Here is a 21,102-nt window from a genome sequence, read left to right on the forward strand (position 1 = left end):
TATACATATATACGCACATATACAAACACATATATGATGTCCGGTAAAAACCATAACAATGTTTAAGGTTCCCAACATATGAAGCTTTAAAACGTCTGCGATGACATTGTCCCAGCTTAAATCGCAGTATTTGGGTCTATGACAATTACTACCACAACGTCATTATGACATTGTGACAAAGTAGCAGCAAAAATGAGACAACAATTTTAGGTTTTGAAGACGATGTCGCAGCCGTTTGGCTGCGCAATTATTTTGCTGCGGAAAAGTTGTTATAGCCATCACGCAACTTCAAAATCTGCGATAACGTTGTCGCAGCTTACACTGCAGCATTTTTGTTTAGCATAACTATCGCCACAAAGTTATTATAACGTTTTAATAAAATTGTAGTAACAAAAATGGGACAACATTTTTAAACTTTGAAAATGATATCGCAGCTATTCAATTGCACAACTATTTTGTTGTAAAGAGGCTGTCATAGCCGATATGTTACAACAGTGATAATCTGAATAAAATAAACAGAATATTTTTTATATGTAAATTAATATTTAATCAAAGTTTAATTTTTAATTTGAAATTACATAAAAATATTTAAAATACAATAAAATATTTTTTTACAAATGGAATTCAACTTGTAACAATCCAGTATCTTTGTCTTACTAAAATTAGATCAAATTTAAAAGTTTAATTAATTATTGTAACTTATTAGAATTTATAACGTACATATAATTATACTAACGCGTACTCAAATTCATAAGTACACTGATTAGATAAAACGATACACAGATCTTTAAGTAATAATTTTAGAGCCTCTTAAATGAACGATTGGGTCCGTTTAACCATCGCGGATACATGCTTTAACCTGATAGTTTATGTTACTCTTTGCTTTTGCTACACAAATTATAGCTGGATTACAGCTATTTTGACGATAAAGTTATCATACTTTTACAACCAAATAGATGTGACTACATTTTGACTTTTTTATTAGCTATTACAACGACTGTACAGCTACCAATATATAGTTAAAATTGCTATGACTATATTTGGACTTCTTTATTAGCTGTCACAGCAACTATATAGCTATCAATATAGTTAAAATAGAGTTGTAGCTGCGTTTTGATTTTTCTATTAGCTGGCATAGCTATTATATACAGAGAAAAAATTAGTTAACACAGCTAAAATAGACCTCTGGCTGTTAAAATGTGTCTTTATAATAGAGATAGTTAATGTCGTTGCTGCCAAAACTCAATTTATTAACTGCTAAAACTTAGGCGCTACAGCGAAAAATATTCTCTGCTAGAGTAAAATGGTAACCGGCAGCATTCCAGAAACAATTGCGAATGGAATGTTTGGTTACGCAGCTAAGATAGTGACGAATAGTTGTCACTTACTTAGCTGTTCATGTTACAGTAAGATCGTAGTCGGCCTTACTCAAAGTTAATAAAAGATATCACCCTAAATCTATTATGAATTCATAGAGGGCACCTTTGTCCTTGATGCACTATCAAGGAAGATTCAGTTGTTTTCATTGAACTTTCTTAAGAGAATCACATTAAGCGCCATGAGTACCAAATACGCATCACGATATGAAGCTGTGTTCCTCTGCACTCACCCAAAAATGTCACAATTAGCGGCTGCTAAATATATGAAAAAGTCGAAATCATTCATACAGAAGTGGGTGCAGCGATATAATGTGGCAAAAAATGTCGATGATTTACCGGAACGTGGCTCGATATGCAAAGTGGACAAAAAAGACGATAAAAAAATAGTGAATCTGTTTTCGCGGAATCCTGGCTTAACACTGCGTCAAGGACAAACAAAATTGAAGCAGAAAGGTTTAGATATATCGTACGAAATTATTCGAACCTACCTCAAGGCTAATAACATGAAGTGATGCAACACCACTTGACTTACTGTAAGTACGCTTTTAATTTTAACTAATAAAGTTGGATGTCGGCAGCAAATATATTTTATTTTCAAGTCCTTCTTTTGCATGTAATACAGCTAAAATAGTTGTGGCTGCCAAATAATAAATTGTAATTAAGACTACCAGAACATTATACTACAAAGAACTTAGTATTAGGCTGGTGCAAAAATAATGTCAATTTTTAACCTTCAACTTCAAATGTAAATATCTAAACTCATAATAAACTTTATTAATCGAAGTAAGAATCATTAGAATCTACACATTTTTGCTAACGAGATAGATGTTTCTTTATTCCATTAACATAAAATTCTGGGGCTCTAGAATCGACGAATTCTCTGAAGGCGTTTTCAGCAGCAGTTTGGTTGTTGAAGATTTTTCTCTGTAAGAAGTGGTCGAGATATTTAAAAAAGTAGTAGACAGTTGACGAAAGGTCCAGTGAGTATGGTGAGGCAAAATTTCGTAGCCAAGTTCGTTTAGTTTCTACAGAGTTGATTGTGCAATATGTGGACACAGTATAACACATACAGTACATACAGTAGCGACAGTAGCTGTCGGCTTCTGTGATGTCGGTGATCACGTGACTGTTAGCTATGTTGAAGATTTTACGGACCGCTGAATTTGAATGGCATCAAGAGACGTTGTAATATTTTGCATATAAAGCATTTTTTAAATTCGGATAAATTCTATACATGATTTTAGATATACCACTATATATAGTATATATTAATATAAGTTTATTTTTTGTTTCTAATTTCAATATATTTTCGGAAGGGACCAAATGAAATCATAAAACAGTATGTGAAACATAATATTTGTAAGTCAACAATTTATTGATAATTTCAGATAGCATAATGTTTAAAATTGGGACATAAAACGTCTTCAAGATCTCTTTAAGACGCCATAAATAAATCTTTAAGATGTTTTATGCCCCAGTTTTGGACATGTATCCAAATTTGTGCTGCCTAGGATATAGGATAGGAATAGAGAAAACAATAAAACAATGAAAAATTGTATTTATTTAATTATTATTAGGTGTTGGAATTAATTCGTAGCGTTTTTTAATGAAAGAATGTTATTTATTTCACATGAGCATTAAAAAATACATTAATGAAAGTACTTCCCATCACTTGTAAAACGCTACGAATTAATTCCAATACCTAATATAATATGAGTGGTTCAATAAATCTGGTAAATCTTTATAAGATGGTGCCACAATCCATTTGATTTGACACCTAGAAAGTATCACTCTTCAAACCTTTCCAGGTCAAATTTCAGCCAGAATTAACGCATTTACGTAATTGTTTAAAGCGAGTGAGAAATTTAGTAGTTGCCCCGTACAAAAAGAAAAAAAACTATTTCCATGCAAAATTACAGAATTGACTTCAATGATTTCTCGTTTTATTCTAAATCCGGAGAATAGATAAGAATGGATAAGAATCAATTCGATATCCAAAAGTACAAGAGATTCCACCTATTTTATTCATCTTAATATATGTAATTATACACTCAGCTCTCAATCGTAGTTTATTACATCTCAATCGTCGTCACACAGCGATGCTTTTAATGCTATGACAGTCCGCCATATTCTTGGTTTTACAGCCAATACATGCACAGAACAAAATTGAACCCTTCGTTTGCTCGTACTATCGTTATTGTATGTAGTTATACTGTGATATGGACGAGCATTGTTGTGTAATACAATCGATCCCTCCTGATTGACTAATGCTGGATATTGATGTTGTAATCGCTAATGCATTTTGTCAATTTCGAGGCAGTATTTTTCTGACATGATAGTTTCACCTGGTTTTAGAAAATTGTGAAAATGAATGATTTCTGTTGAACATTACCAAACGGTCACCATTATCTTCTTTTGATGCAATTTTGGCTTAGGGAAGTGTTTTGGTATTTCATTATAATCCAACCATTGAGTAGATCATTGCCTGTTGTCATAAGAAGAATCCATTTTTCATCGCATATTATAATGTGATCAAGAAATGAATAATTTTTATTACACAGAATAAGAGCAGAACAGATTTCGTAACGACAATTTCTTTGATTTTTGTTTAATTCATAAGGAATCTATTTATCGAGCTTTTTTACTTTTTCGATTTGTTTTAGATGATGAACAACTGTTGAGTGATCAGTTTCCTGGGCAATCTCTCGAGTGATTTTTAATGAAGTCGATTTAATAATTGTCTTTAACTGTTTGTTGTCAATGGTTACATGCCGTCCGCGTCCCTCTTCATCTTCAAGGCTCTCATCTCTGTTACGAAATTTTTGAAACCACCGTTGTATTATCCGTTTGTTTGTAATTTCCAAATGCTTCATTAATTTTTTTATTCTTTTCTGCTGCTTTAGAGCCTAGTCTGAATAAAAAAATTGTTCAAAATTGCTTCTTTCCCATTTTTAACAATAATGATAGTAATTTAATACAAAGTAATACAGAGAAAAAATTATGAACACAGCGAAACCTGCGCTTGTGTGTGTGAAAATGGTTTAATATGAACATAGTCGAACATAACGTTATTGTACAATAAAGCGCTAAAATTTAAAACAATAAAAACCGACATTATTTTTGCACCAACCTAATAATATCAGCTAAATGTCAGTTGCTGGTTCAAACTTTGCTGTTATTGCTAAAAGTTAGCTATTAAAGATAAAATATATTTGCTGCCGATATTCAACTTTATGAGTTAAAATTAAAAGCGTAACACGAGTTGCTAAGTAAGTGGCAGCTATTCTTCACTATCTTAGCCACATATCCGAATATTCCATTCGCAATTGTTTCTGGGATGTTGCCAGTTACTTACGCTGCCTGTGCATAATATCATTTTGTGTGACATGCTTATTTCATCAACCACAGTTTATTTCCGATTTCGATTTATTCTCTAGTATAATCAATTGTAATATAATATAACACGTATGTCATATTACAATTACATTGTTAATTGTAATACGAAATTATAATTGTTGGAAAAATAAGGCAAATGAGAGTATGGTGGGGTACTTGATGTGCAAAATTAACAAACAAATCACACAATTAATAAATTAAAACAAGAATATATTTAGTTTGTTTACAAAATTGAACGTTTCAGCTACATTTAGAGCCACTCTCAGCGATATACAAAGAATTAGAATGGAGATTTCTTACAGTTTTGCATAACAGGCGAATCCCAACTCAGATATAAAAATTCAAAATCACTCAATGAGGTTCACAAATCGATGATGATTTCAAAGAAACCTAAGAAGCATTGAGTGTGATCAGGTTGGAACAAAAAGAAAAATTTTTAAAAGTAAATGAAGTATACAAAAATTCACCTGCAGGCAAGAGTGCAAGAGAATAAAACGAATGAAATAATTACATAAATCAGATAATATTAGTACTCAATTATTTACTCAATTTGTTCAAACTGTAAAAGGTTAATTTAATGTTTAAATCATTTATGATATTACTGAATTTTTATTATCGGAATATAAGGTAACGTAATTTCAAACTCGAAGTTGATTATCTTTCATCATATTCATAGAATTGGTAATGTTATTCTATTTTAAGGTTCGTTTGTGACAAAGTGATTTTAAATGTAAATTAATTATCTTAAAAATAAAATCTAATGGATAGTTATTTAATAACATCTTAATAATAAAATTGATATTCTTGTAGTAGAATTTCGAATGCGACAAAAGAAAGGTTTTTTCAATAATAATATCGTTCTTTTGCAAGATTGGTGGAAGTACAGATAAATAATTAAGATATTTATCTGAGAAGGTGGATTTATAGAATCAATCAAATCCTAAGACATTATTGTTATTAGAAATATTAACATCTGGAAAATGCAAAGACTTATCACCAATTTTAATAGTAAATTGAAGTCTCAGTTGAAACGAGTTAAAAATGTTAAAAATTAATCATGTTCGAAGGTACCGCCGTGGCAATGTTATCTACGTATCGTACATAAAATGGGGTAGAGAATTTCAAGGTATAGGCTTTACTTTCCAAACTTTACATAACTAAATGCAATCACTAGAGATAAAGGAGAGTAAACCAAAGGTTTATTTATATATATTACCTTTAAATAAGAAAAAAGTTTAAAACTAATTAGAGAGCAACTATGAATTCATCTCTGGGGATGTTACAGCCATTAAAAATACTCGACTATCTATTACAAATACTCTCCAAAGCCAAGTCAATCGACATGTTCTCTATTCTAATTCTTTGTACATCGCTAAGAATGGTCCCAAATGTGATTGAAATGTTCGATTTTTTAAGCAAGCTAAATATATTCTTGTTTTAATTTATTAATTGTGTCATTTATTTGTGAACTTTGCGCACCAAGTACTGCACCATATTCTCATTTGCTCTATTTTTCTAACAATTTTTAATTTTAAGAGTCTTCTTAAGTTTCTTTATTTGAAATTAACAGATACCTTACATATAACTTTGGTTTATTGGGTCTGTATCAAAAGTTTATTTCATGTATTTATTATGGATCCTTTAATATAAATTAATATAATATAATATAATATATTAATTATAGGATATAATAAGCTTTTTTATGTCTTCTTATATTTTTATTACAATACATAAATCGATAATATGCTTTGTTATAATTTTTTTATTTTTTTTATCGAGATTTGACACATGTTTGATTTAACGAGACGAAACGAATGAATGGAGATTGGATTTCCCTGTTATCTTTGTCTCATTAAATAAGCCTGCATTATCTTACAATATAGATTTGACAATTATTAGCAGTATTTAGAAATGTGGCATTGAAATGTGTAATATATACGTTAATTATAGATTTTCAATACTACAGAGAAGAGAAATAATGATAAATTAATAGCATCTAATTGAACATAATCTTGTTAATTTACATTTAATGCAACAAATACGCCATCATTTTTTTGTTTTAAAAAAATGTTATTCATTTCATTAATACTTTTATTGAATGTTGAATAGATTAATGTTGGCAAATGCTGTTAATACGAGGGCAAGTCAATAAGTTCTTAGAAAATCTGTCAGAGGGTACTCGCAGTGTCATGTCACATTACTTTTTGACAAGTAGCATCTTTCAGCTGATTATTGCCAAATTTTGAGCGGAATCCATCACATGGTTTCATTGTAGACGAAAGCGAATAACCTTTGTATTTTTTGCAAAATGGAAAAAAACGAGTTTCGTGCAGTGATCAAACATTTACAATTTCAAATATCTATAAAAGGTTTAACGCCGAAAAAAATCAAAGCGGAGTTGAATAATGTTCATAGCACATCTACACCAGCATTTGCGACTGTATACAATTGGATGAATGAATTTAAACGTGGTCGTACATCCATATGATGATACATGTGATGCATCCATGTGGTACATCTATGTGATGCACCTCGTTCGGGAGGTTGCGGGACGTCCAATTGAGGTTGCTACGTCAGAAATCATCGATAAAGTCCACGATTGTTTTGACTGATCGACGAGTGAAAGTGCGCGAGCTTGTTGAGGCCACAAGCATATCACATGGCACAATGATTTCAATTTTGCACGAACAATTGGATATGAAAAAGCTATCGGCAAGATGGATGCCGCTCACTGTGAACCATAAGCGCGACCGTATAACGATTTCAAAACAATGTTTGGAGATTTCAACGTAATCCAGATGAATTTCTGCGTCGATTCATTATTGTGGACGAAACATGGATCCATTACTTCACACCCGAGACGAAGGAACAAAACAATGTACTTCATCGAGTGAACCAGCTCTAAAGAAGGCGAAGATCGTGAAATCGGTCGGAAAGGTGATGACTACAGTTTTTTTAGATGCACGCGGTATAATTTATATCGACCTTCCGTCGAAGCAAACGATCAATGGCGATTACTACGCAGCCTTATTGGACCATTTCAACAACATTTTAAAGAAAAAAACGTCCCCATTTGACAAAGAAGAAAGTGCTCTTCCATCAAGCCAATGCACGGGTTTATACGTGCCCGGCATCGATGGCCAAATTCAACAAATTCCGCTACGAATTGCTTCCCCATCCAGTATATTCGCCAGATTTAGCCTTCTGCGACTATTTCCTGTTTCCAAGCCTGAAGAAATGATTCGGAGGAAAGAGATTCACTACCAGAGAGCAGCTCATCGCCGAAACAAAGGCTTATTTTGAAAAGTTGGACAAATCATATTATTCGGACGGCTTGAAAAAGTTGGAGAAGTGTATCGAACTGAAAGGAGACTTTGAGAGGAGACTATGTTGAGAAATAAAAATGAATCGATCAAAAAAAAATGTGTTTTACTATGTTTTTCTAAAACTTCGTCTTATTGACTTGCCCTCGTACAACATTTTTTTCGTCAATATATTATATTTTTAAATGTAATAGCTATATAAAAGTTCTCCTGTATCAAATTTGATAGCTGTAATGATTAAAATCACTTCGTACTAGCAGCAAAGCATACATAATGTCAGCTTAGAATCTCAATCTTGCTGCAAATATTATTAGTTTCTGTCGCAAAAAGAAATTAGCTTAATATATTTAGCTAAATATCATTTTACTCTAGCAGCGAATATTTTTCGCTGCAGCGCCTAAATTTTAGCAGATAATAAATTGAGCTTTGATAACAACGACATTAGCTGTTCCTATTATAAAGATACATTTTAGCTGCCACTATTTTAGCTGCGTTGGTTAATCTTTTCTCTTCGTGTAGTCACATTTTTGCTATTGCAGCAAATATATTATAGATCGTTATTTGGATTAGATTCCTGAGATCATCTTGAGATGAAAACCTTTATATCAAAATATCGAAGCTGTAATAGTTTTGAAAACTATAAACATTTAGCAAATCATATCGCCTAAAGTTCAGGTGTGGCACTTTGCATTGTATCATATTTGAACGCATGAACTTTTAAATGATATAATTCTCTCGATAACTTTAAACGCGTACAATTCAAAAATTATTATAGCCTCGATATTTTAGTATTAAGATTTTTGTCTTAAAATGATTTTAAGAATCTATCCTTAAACACGTTGTTATGGTTTTATCGGACACTGTGTGCATGCGTGCGTGCGTACGTGCGCATGTTTATACATGTACTTATATAAGATGTGTCCTTATAAGTAGCCACTCTTTTTTATCTCGTAAATCAACACAGGTATACCTAATAAATATGATATCAAATTAAACGATTCTAACTAAACTCCATTGCAAGCACAGTGATCACTTACAAGGGAAGTTACCCAGATATCCAATTAGTTTAAAAAAAGTAACGTTAGTTTAAAAGTTATAATATCCTATCTCTTATTAACTAAAATGAAATGAATGTCATTTGTTCAGAAAATTTGATATTCATTAGAAAAATGGATTCAAAGTCCGCTATAAGCGGCTCCAAAAATTGCTTTAAATGACATTTTTTTCGTAAACAATAAAGCCTATTCTACAATGTGCTCTTTGTTTCCTGTTTCTTGCTTTCTTGTATCTTTCCCCTTTGCAACCATTTTATCGACAATTGTATTTCTTGCTATGTATTTCCTGTTTTCCCGAAGTTTGTTAAGTTTTATCTCGGCATAAATCAAAAAATTGGATAAGAAGCAAAAAAAAGACAAGATACAAAAAAAGTAGCAAAAAACAAGAAACAGAAAACAAAAAACACATTGTAGTATAACCATTAGAATCTTATTTTAGACCGTACTTACATGTGAGAATACAATTGATAAATTAAAAGTCTATGCCGGTTGAAGCTGAATCTTTAAAAGGATGCTGGAGTGGTCAAATTGTTGGGATTTTGCAGATTGATATGAATCTCCGAATTTACTCAACGGAATCAAAAATCTTTTTACAGAATTAAAGTAGACGCAAAATTTGGGAGTGCTGTAATAAACTTCATATTGAAATTGAAAAAAAAGTTAAAAATCATGTTTTTTCAACTCGTAGATTCACCTGACATAGATGTTTCTTTAATACAAAAATTTTATAATTCATATAGATGTATAGATCAAACGATAGTGCAGCACTCAACGCATTACGTGTACAAACAATATTGAATTTATAAAAATAACCTTAAAAAAAGACTTATATCTGCAAATAACGTGTATATGAACGCTGAGTGACTCGAAATGGTAAACAAAGCAATAATTGTGTATAGCAGGTATTCGATCTTCTAAGAAATAATGTTGCAATATGTTAAATAAAGATAGATAAATGCGTTTGAGCGAGACACAACAATATATGTATACTAAGTATAAGAAACGAATGAAAGATGTCACTATTATCGAATTTGGAATTAAATGTATCAACTTCTATCAAGTCGGCCGTCGATCCAGCATCCCCTTAATGCTTAAATAATTCAATGAATTATATATATATATATATATATATATATATACATACATTATACACGGTGAGGCAGTAACTCTGTCCACTTAGAATATTTCCGCTATTTTTAGAGATATTAAATAATAATATATTTATTAAAGTTATATAGCATCAAGAGGGGCACAATATACTACTAATAATTTTTCTATGAGTAAAAGCGCTTCGGAGATTTCAAGGTCATCTCCACTTTTTTAAATGGAACTGTATGATTTTTTTTACACAATATGATTCCTCTAATTATTTTGCATATAAAAATATTAAGATAGTGATATAAAAAAATAATTTACGAGATGTTTTATACTTTATTCTGGCTTATATTAACATAAAATATAAAATTAATTAACTATTAATTAATTATTAATTTTTTTATAATCATACTATAATACTTTTATGAACAGAATAAGAATTTATTTAGAAGATGATTCAATTGATTCATCTCATTATTCTGTTCATAAAAGTATTAAAGTACGATTCTAAAAAAATTAATAGTTACGAATTATTTAATATTTTATGTCAATATATGCCAAAATAAAATATAGAATCTCGTAAATTATTGGTTTTTTTATATCACTACTTTAATATTTTTATATGCAGAATATCATATTATTAGAGGAATATCATATTGTACAAAAAAAAATCACACAATTCCATTTAAAAAAGTGGAAATGACCTTGAAATCTCCGAAGCGCCTCTACTCATAGAAAAATTATTAGTAGTATACCTTTCTTGATGCTATACAACTTCAATAAATATAAAATATAAGATTGTGGAAACAAGACCGTTTCTGTTAAATACATGACTTTAAATACGAAGCGCTACGGTCTGAATATTAAGATGTTGAACTATTATATATACTCATATAAATGAATTTATTTCAGAAATAATAATTACATGTCGATATGGTTCGTCGGACTTCCAACGCAATCAATCTGAAATATTAATAATCTGCCCAAATTTTCCAAATTAATCTTAAAAAACTGTAATAAACTTATTGCGAAAAATATTACCTCGACCAAGAGTCGAACCCGAATCCTTTGCATTTCGTGCGACTCCGTGGCAATATTTTTCGCAATAAGTTTATTACAGTTTTTTAAAATTAATTTGGGCAGATTATTAATATTTCAGATTGATTGCGTTGGAAGTCCGACAACCATATCGACACGCGATTATTATTTCTGAAATTAAATTCATTTACATGAATATATATCATAGTTCAATAGCTTAGTATTCAGATTGTAGTGGCGCTTCGTAAAGTAATGTATTCAATAAATATATTATTATTTCATATCTCTAAAAATAGTGAATATTTTAAGTGGGCAGAGTTACTGCTTCACCGTGTATAGTGTATATATATATATATATATATATATATAATTCAAATTGAATTATTTAAGCATTAAGGGGATGCTGGATCGACGACCGAACTTGATCGAAGTCGATAATACATTTAATTCCAAATTCGATAATAGTGACATCTTTCATTCGTTTCTTATACTTAGTATACATATATTGTTGTGTCTCGCTCAAACGCATTTATCTATCCTTATTTAACATATTGCAATGTTATTTCTTAGAAGATCGAATACCTATTGCTATACACAATTATTGCTTTGTTTTACCATTTCGAGTCTTCACTCAGCGTTCGTATACATGTTATTTGCAGATATAAATCTTTTTTTAAAGCTTTTAATGTTAGTTTCATAAATTCAATATTGTTTGTACATTTAATGTGTCGAGTGCTGCTCTATCGTTTGATCTATACGTCTATATGAATTATAACACTTTTATTAAGGAAACATCTCTGTCAGGTGACAGCTCTACGAGTTGAAAAAATATGATTTTTAACTTTATTTTCAATTTTAGTATAAAGTCTATTACAGCATTCCCAAATTTTGCATATACTTTAATTCTGTAAAAGGATTTTTGATTCCGTTGAGTAAATTCGGAGATTCATATCGATCTGCAAAATCCCGACAATTTGACTACTCCAGCATCCTCTTAAAGATTCAGCTTCAACCAGCATAGACTTCTAATTTATCGATTGTGTTCTCACAAGTAGGTACGGTCTAAAATAAGATTCTAATGGTTATTCTACAATGTGATTTTTGTTTTCTGTTTCTTGCTTTTTGCTACTTTTTACATCTTGTCTTTTTGCTTCTTATCCGGTTTTTTATTTATGTTGCCCGAGATAAAACTTAACGAACTTCGGAAAAACAGGAAACACATGGCAAGAAATACAATTGTCGATAAAATGCTGCTTCACCCATAGAAAAACTATTAGTAATGTATTGTACTCTTCTTAATGCTCTACAATTTTAGTAAATATAAACAAAAGTAATAACAATAGGCTCAAAGATTAAATCTAGTGATGTCAAATAAATGCCAGTATAGGTCACAGGATATTGCTGTGATACGATATTTATTAATCAAAATCTGGTAATCGTTTCGAATAACTCGCTTCGGTCCTCTTCAATAAAATAGTGATAAAAGAACAATAATTAGCCGCAAGATCACATTACGAAGACTGTTCAATGTTACTCGGAGATGTACATCAAATTGGTAGAATCGGAAGTGCACTGAATTACCACTTAATCAACTATTGAATTAAAAAAAAAATTTTTTTCAATGTGAATATCTTGCATGATGAAGACGTTATTCACAATTCGAACGCTCGACTAATAATAATTAATAATTATTAGTCGAGCGTTCGAATTGTGAACGTCTTCATACAAAATATCATGCAAAATATTCATGTTGGAAATAAATCGCTGAAATAACTAAAATCTATCAAAGAGATTTCAATAATTTCAGCAATTTATTTTCATCAGGAGCTCCGCAAAAAAAATGGATATTGTTGTGTAGTTTATATCTACTTCTTCAGAAGGCACGCGAGAGTATTTTGAGGTTACAGAAAAAAGCCTTTATGTACTCTCTCAGGTTTCTCTTTGATATTAACCAGAGTAAAACGTTTTCGAAAATGAAAAAATGGATACTCCATCCCTCCCTTTTCTCCTCTGTTTGATTTTCTATGCAAAACGAAATCTATCCTTCCTTCCCCTAGGGGCGCACGACTTTCCACATGAAACAAGATCTACTTGAATGAAAAGTCGTACGCTCTTTGGCAGGGGGGAGATAAGATGGAATAGAAAGTCGTGCTCTCCTAGGCAGGGGAAGAGATGGGGTGGACCTCATTTGCGTAGGGTCGAGAAGGATCTTTATATTTATAAATAATTGAAGCGTATAGACGCTAAAAGACTTTACATGATATTTAAATAAAAAATTAAACTGTCTTATTCGTTTTTGAAATAAATTTTTTCCTACAAAAGCACAACTCCCTCTTAAACCATTATATACATATCTTTTTATAATTACTTTTACTCATTATTGCATTTATTACGAAAAAAATTGCGATTTTTGGGGGAGTTCCACTTCCGAAATTCACTAAAAAGAGTGGCTACATATACGGGAACACCATGTATATTTATTGCATTTTTTCGCATGCATAATTATATTTTCTATATTTTTAATTATTTATTCGAATATAAAGACAATTCAATTGATCTTTAATTATATTTTAATCTAATTATTAATTTTTATTAATTTTATATGTTTCTTTTTTATTATCATTTTTAATATATCTATTTTTCTTTTCTCCTTTTTTTAATATAATATAGTAGCTGATGTAAATAATTTAATACTACGCGAATTTAATTATTTTTTTCGTATACTTGATCAAAGTTACATGGTCCATATCTAATATGATTTACTGTTTAATCTCTTATACATTGCTAATTATTTTTCTAAAGTGTATGCACTGCAGAAATTTTATATAAAAATTATAATATGATAATAACCATGTGGATTTATTAACATAGTTCAAAAGGTAATGATTTCTTTGAATGTTTAAAAAAATTGATTAAGAACTTAAAGATAAAGAATATTACTATAGTGGTTATAACTGCGTTACTAAATCCGAAAAAAAATTAATTCGGACCACAGACATTGTAAATATGTACGTACATGCGTACGTCATTTTAATTGACGCACTAAAATTTTTCTTGAATAGTGCATTTTAGAGAAAAATTTCATATAAAAGTTATATGGTTTAAGGAGGAGGGGAGGGGGGGCATAAGATGCTGTTGGTTTGATCTTGAAAAATTGTTCGAAGAACAATCACGTAAAGATCATCATCAATTTTTTAAATCCCATATATTTTATTGCATATTCTTATAGCTTATTTCAAGAGCTTTCCAAAACACTATAATAAAATATTTCTTCATTAAGTACTTTGCGAGTTATAAGATTTGAAAGTTATGCCGTCGGCATTAGCATTATCCGACCGACGGCTAAAAGCTCATGAATGTTGTTCAGAATCACCCTCTGGATAACATTTGTCAAGATCGAAGTCATTGGAGATTGTACTTCTTATTTGCATTTTTACGTAAAAATGAATTCTTAATGCAAAAATGAAAATAAGAGGAATAATCTCCAATGGCCTTAATATTGAGAAATGTCTAAGATATATCTAAGACATGATCCTAAACAATATTCAAGAGGTTTTAGCCGTCGGACACTTTGCGTAATGTTAATGCCGGCAGTACTGTAATTTTCAAGCATTATACTCAAAAAGTATTCAATGTTTGGAAAGCTCTCATATCGGCTATTAAATTCTGGAACAAAAAGTTGAATGTTACATTAAAAAAAATCGATGTGACCTTGATCTGACCTTCAGATGGCAACGCCACCTGAGGTCAAACTGTAATAAGATCAATAAATAGATCTTTTTAAATCCTACAACCTTTGTTTGAATTTTACTTTCACGATTGGATTTTATTCTGTGAAGATAAAAGAGTGGTACTGGTGGTCTGAAACATTCGGTATATATATATATATATATATATATATATATATATATATATATATATATGTGTATATACATATACAGATATATGCAGGTTGGGACAATAATTTTGAATATCTATCTTGAATGTGTCCGCTATTTTTAGAGATATGAAAATATTGTAATTACACAAATTGTATGGTATCAAGAGGACCATATATATATGCTGGTAATAATTTTTCTACGGTGGAGAGGCGCTTCGAAAATTTCAAGGTCACCATTTTTTTAAATATATACTTTTTTAACCTTAGTGTGCAGGTATTTAGACAATTTCAATGACCTCTAAAAAAGTAAAAGTGAAAATCGAATCAGCGATTACGCGATACACAGCGTAATAGTCTGGATGCCTTACGCAGTACATTACGCTGCTTCTTGCCAATTCGTTCATTACCACTCGGCACATTACCAACACGTCAATCTTTGAATGCGTTTTTCTCGGGAATGCTTGAGAACCGCATTCTATAATTTTATCACAAATTAGGGCTGAACTATTAGGTGTTGGAATTAATTCGTAGCGTTTTACAAGTGATGGGAAGTACTTCCATTAATGTATTTTTTAATGCTCATGTGAAATAAATAACATTCTTTCATTAAAAAACGCTACGAATTAATTCCAACACCTAATATTATACATATTACTATTATACATATAAAATTCAGTCAAATCGGAGAGAACACATTCTGATATTCTTCTTGAAAAGTTAAAAAAGTATGCTATTTAAAAAAATGGAAGTGATCTTGAAATCTCCGAAGCCCCTACGTTTTACAGGAAAACCATTATATGACAGCGATCTGTACATGTTTTTGGTTTAAATATTTCGTAAGACGTCTAAATGACGATAAATATTTATCTAGAACACACAAAATATAAACTTGTACACACAATCGCACCAATATCACACACAATATCATAGTAAATCACAGTAATCATGGCACAGTAATCATTTCACAGCATCGAAGCGCTGAAGATCAAATTTCGCGCTTTGGTCTATTGTTTATATGTATATTGTCATTTAATTGTAATTTAACGATTTCTATAAAAATGATAAACTATTTGAGTCGCAAGTTGATTTCAGACTCCGTAAAAATTGTAAAATGATCCCGAAGAATCAGATTTCTTATGAATCGCATTTTGATTAAAATTCATTTTAATAATATATTATTAAATTTTTAATTTTAAAAAAGACGAAATACGTTATCTATAATGTACGTATATATGTACTTTTATTTCATCTTTTTTCAATTAAATAATTATTTAACCTAAAACGTAAGGTGTTCTCAAATTTATGGAGTACTGTATATTATGGTTTTCTTGATATAACGTATCTTTTTTAATTACATTATTTTCAACAATCATGATAAATCAGAAGAGCTACGAGTCAGATAAATCGTCTTATATTTAACAAGTAGAAATAATCAATGTAAACATAATAACATTATAAACATTATAAACATTATAAACATTATAAACAACCCAGACATTTCGACGCCGGCTCATTGTCATTGTGCACGAAAAAAACATTATAAATTAATGATCTGGTAAAAAACTTATAAAAACATAATTAGATTCTATAATTATAAATATGTATAAATTATTTACTGTCTCATATCTATGCTAGCTCCATTAGTTAAGAGTGGTACATCCGTGATGGTGTCAATTACTGAATAAAATGTTTAAGTCTTGGTAATTGTCCTGAGTAAAATGTTTAAGTCTTGTTTAATCTTTGTCCTGTGTACAACAGTATTTATAATAAGCCATCGTTTTGTTAATATTCTATTATAATACATAGGTGGCGCTAGAAATGCGCGCTGGTAGACGTTATCAACGTTCTAGACTTACTCGTTTTTATCCTATGAATTTACAATTGTCGGTTGGACAAATATGTTTATATTTTTTCTGCAACTACTTAATACTTACCTTTATTTTCTATTCCCGACATCTTAACATGACATACTCTAATTTGTGAAATATAATATAATAATTTGTAAATTGATAAATAATTTGAAAATTAGTCAAAGTTTGCTATTAATTGTAAGTTAAATTATAATTTAGTCGCTATTAAGATATATATGAATAATACTATGTAGATTAGTAACTGTTAAATTACATAGTATATATTAATATATTAAATTATAATTTAGTCGTTATTAAAACGTATACATATATATGTATATAAATACCTACAACTTTATATAAAAACTTTGTCCAATATGAGTCAAATGATGAAGTTCTCCATCTGTTATTACTGATCATCGTATGAATCATACCAACACAATTTTAAGTGGAATGATGTAAAAATTTTAAACAACGAATCCTCTTACAACTAGAGACTAATATCCGAGATGGTTCATATAAAAAGACAGAAATAAGCAAGTTGATAGGGAATCTTTGCCTGAAACATATCTCCAAATTATACAATCTCTCTTTTCTTCTATAGTTCTCTTTCCGTTCCTTCTTTATCTCTTCCCTTTATTCTTATTTCCATTCTTCTACTTAATTTCGACCCCTACTTCTTTAAAAAATTTGTCTACCTGTTTCTCTGAATGTTATTTTAATTTATAACATCTCGAAATACGGATTAACAAAAAACTATATTCTGACTTCTATCGCATTACTGCTTACTTTTATTTCCATCGACTACAAAATTGTACTGCATTTTATCATTTGACTCACATTGGACAAAGTTTTAAATTTATACGCTTAGAGGTGCACGATTTCCACGCGGAAGCGACTCCCACTCTACTCCCCCCCCCCCCTATTGAGGGACTCATGACTTTTCACGCGAAACGTACGAAAAGTGTGAAAAAAATTGTTTTTTGACAAATATTTGACTTTAAAAATGACCTTGTCAGCAATTTTCATTATCATATTCGTAATCAGGGCATCAAAATACAGTAGTATGTCAATCGATAAGAAAATGAGAGGGTTCACCTTTTCGGAATTCTATTCTGTTCTAGTAGCGACTAAATTATAATTTAATATATAATATTAATATACAATATTTAATTTAACGGTTACTACTCTACATAGTATCATTCACACACACATACACACACACACGCGCGCGCGCACGCACGCACGCAAACACACACATACACACATATATACACACACACACACCTTTTATTATTAATTTACACATTATTTTCATATCTCTAAAAATAGTGGAGATATTCAAGGACAAAGTTATTACTTTACCCTATAAACAGGTGAACTCTGTTCACTTTGAATATTTCCGCTATTTTTAGAGATATGAAATAATACATTTAGAAGTTGTATAATATCAAATCACAATAATTTTTCTACTAAATAGTTTTTCTATGTGTGGAGACTCTTCGAAGATTTCAAGGTCATCACATCCACTTTTTTAAATGGAATTGTATGATTTTTTTTTACTTAATATGTTGCCTTTAATTATTCTACATAAAAAGTATTAAAATATTGATATCAAAAAACCAGTTTACAAGATATTTTATATTTTATTGTGAGATATATTGACATAAAATGTTACATAACTAATAAATTCCTTAATTTCTTGATAATCATACCTTAATATTTTTATATGCAGAATAATGAGAGGAATCAATTGATGGCAAGAAAACACATAGTTGCTTTATTTTAAAAAATTATCTTTTTCGCATACATATTTTTTTAAAGCAACTATGTGTTTTCTTTCCATCGATTTATTTATCTCATTATTCTTTCATAAAAGTATAATATTAAGGTACGATTATAAAAAAATTAATAGTTTACGAGTTATTTAATATTTTGTGTCAATGTATGTGCCAGAATAAAGTATAAAATAACTCGTAAACTATTGGTTTTTATATCACTATCTTGATACTTTTATATGCAGAATAATTAGAGGAATCATATTGTGAAATGTATGTAAAAAAATCATATAATTCCATTTTGAAAAGTGAAGGTGACCTTCATATCTTTTTGATGCTTCCATCTAGAAGAAAAACAACATGAAAACACGTCTCCTTTGAAACCGTTTCCACTTTCATCTGAAACATTTTGTCTTATCTCCAAAATTATGAGTGTTATGTTTAGTCCATCAGTTTCTTAAATAAAAAGTGTGATCATTCATCTTAGATCAGTGTCCATGACAAGTCCTAAATATTTCACTCTCAAATTCCACACTCTGAACGTGCTCTGTAATCACTGGTGCGAATTTGGCTATTGCGTCTTTAAATATTAATTTTGTTATGAAAATGTAGAGCAAAAATTAATTAAAATATGTATTTTCTATGGGAAATTTTGTAAGAAATTCAATGGTGAAATTCAAATTGTACGAAAGATTTATCTTGATGATAGAAAATAAAATTCTTTTAAACATTTTTGAAAATACGACTTTTTATTTATGTAATTATATTTATTTTTACATGAATACATTTCAATTATTTATATCGGTTTTTACTATTAACAAAACATATGTAAGGGAAAATTATTTAGGGAAATTGAATTAAATAAAAAGGAATTTTTTTTTATATCAATTTGACCTTTTTTAGAAGGAAAATAAATGGAAGTACTAGATATATGTGTGAAGAAAAATATTGTCTATTCTTTAAAACACTTTTAATGCGAAGTTAAAAGTTAAAAGTAAGATAGTGCCAAGTAAAGATGATCTAATCTATTATTGTTACACACTGTATGCATAAATCAGAACGATATTCATCACAAATGCGCTTTAAACAATTGGAACACTTTAATCGCGTATCCCCACATCCCGGCACCTGATTGCAAATATTATATCATCTCGTGTATTCTTTTAAAAGAGTTCACAGTTCTCGAATTGGTATGTCAATTTTCAAAATTTTATGTATAATTTTACGTACATCGTCCTGTTCGAGGAACTGCAATATTGCCTTCAAATTTCGCATATTATACCTACCTTGTTCTGCTATGTGGCTGAACAATTAATATTTAAATTCAAATTCATTTGCTTTTATTATTATTCTAACGAATTTATTGAAGTACTTTTTAAAATTATTTATAGACTTAAATTATTTACTTATAAATATAAATACACAAGGGACGATAGAGAAATAATGTTTTGCATGAAAAATAATAAAATTTATATATTTTCCATAAAATTTAATAATTTGTAATAAAAACACATAAAAATACTTACTTTTGATTAAGATTTAGTAAAAACTTTGCCGAGGAATTATAGTCTTTTAAAATATTATAAGCACCGATTTTGCATTCACTAATGCCACACAGGTGCGAATTCGCACCAATTCTAAGTTTCGTAGTCGGTGCTTAGCAAGTTATGATAGGAATGACCATGGGAATGTTTGCACCATACACAATAGGAGTCGAACAAGTTTGCGTAGTGGAGAAAGAGCGACACATTAACTCGCCAAGAGATAACATCAGTTTAAAATTTTTGCTGGTGCTAATTCATACCAGTGTGGAATTTGAGGGTTAATTGTGTTGTTAAAGGATATTCTACTCTTGCATATATATATATATATATATATGTATTCTGGAGATACATATTTTCTATTATAGTACGATGAAAAATAATAAATTGGGTTTTGTTAATTTCTACGAAAAGCGCTAATAGATTCTAGTCAAATATAAACATTTTCAAATGCTTAAGTTTTCCATAATAGTGTTAGAATCCAAGCCCCTTGAGAAAATAACAAAGTCATCCGCGAACTGAATAGAGAAGCAATTGTGGGGAATCGTATAAAGGATACAACTGATCTGGGAAAATCTCCTATAAATAAATGACGCGTTTACTTCGGAAAGAATTTTGTGGTAAACCTTAACCGCTCTTGGAGATAAGAAGTATTTGAAATATATTTTATAAGCTTTAGGGATTCTCAAGTTATTTAACTATCATACATATATGTATCATACATATATGTTCATATATTATGTTTATGTTTACATTATCGTAGGCTC

General features: G+C 30.0%; 1 protein-coding gene across 4 annotated transcripts in view; it reads left to right on the forward strand.

Annotated features, from left to right (window-relative positions):
- The window catches only part of LOC105145005 (uncharacterized), a 253,216-nt gene that overhangs the window by 201,165 nt on the left and 30,949 nt on the right, over positions 1–21,102 (forward strand). Inside the window, exons 10-11 of one of the 4 annotated variants that reach the window (XR_015545099.1) lie at positions 68–1,912; positions 4,043–8,198. The exons of 2 other annotated variants lie outside the window; for them this stretch is intronic. Coding sequence is in view for 1 of the 2 variants with exons in the window: in XM_087406193.1 (XP_087262319.1) it covers positions 68–82 (15 nt within the window). In the remaining variant the exon portion in view is untranslated. Of the gene's footprint in view, positions 1–67; positions 8,199–21,102 lie in introns of those variants that run through there. One more of the 4 variants, XM_087406193.1, reaches the window with a different exon arrangement.

This window comes from Acromyrmex echinatior, chromosome 5, assembly GCF_024713525.1.
Source record: "Acromyrmex echinatior isolate Ae372 chromosome 5, ASM2471352v2, whole genome shotgun sequence".
In the NCBI taxonomy this organism is placed as follows: domain Eukaryota; kingdom Metazoa; phylum Arthropoda; class Insecta; order Hymenoptera; family Formicidae; genus Acromyrmex; species Acromyrmex echinatior.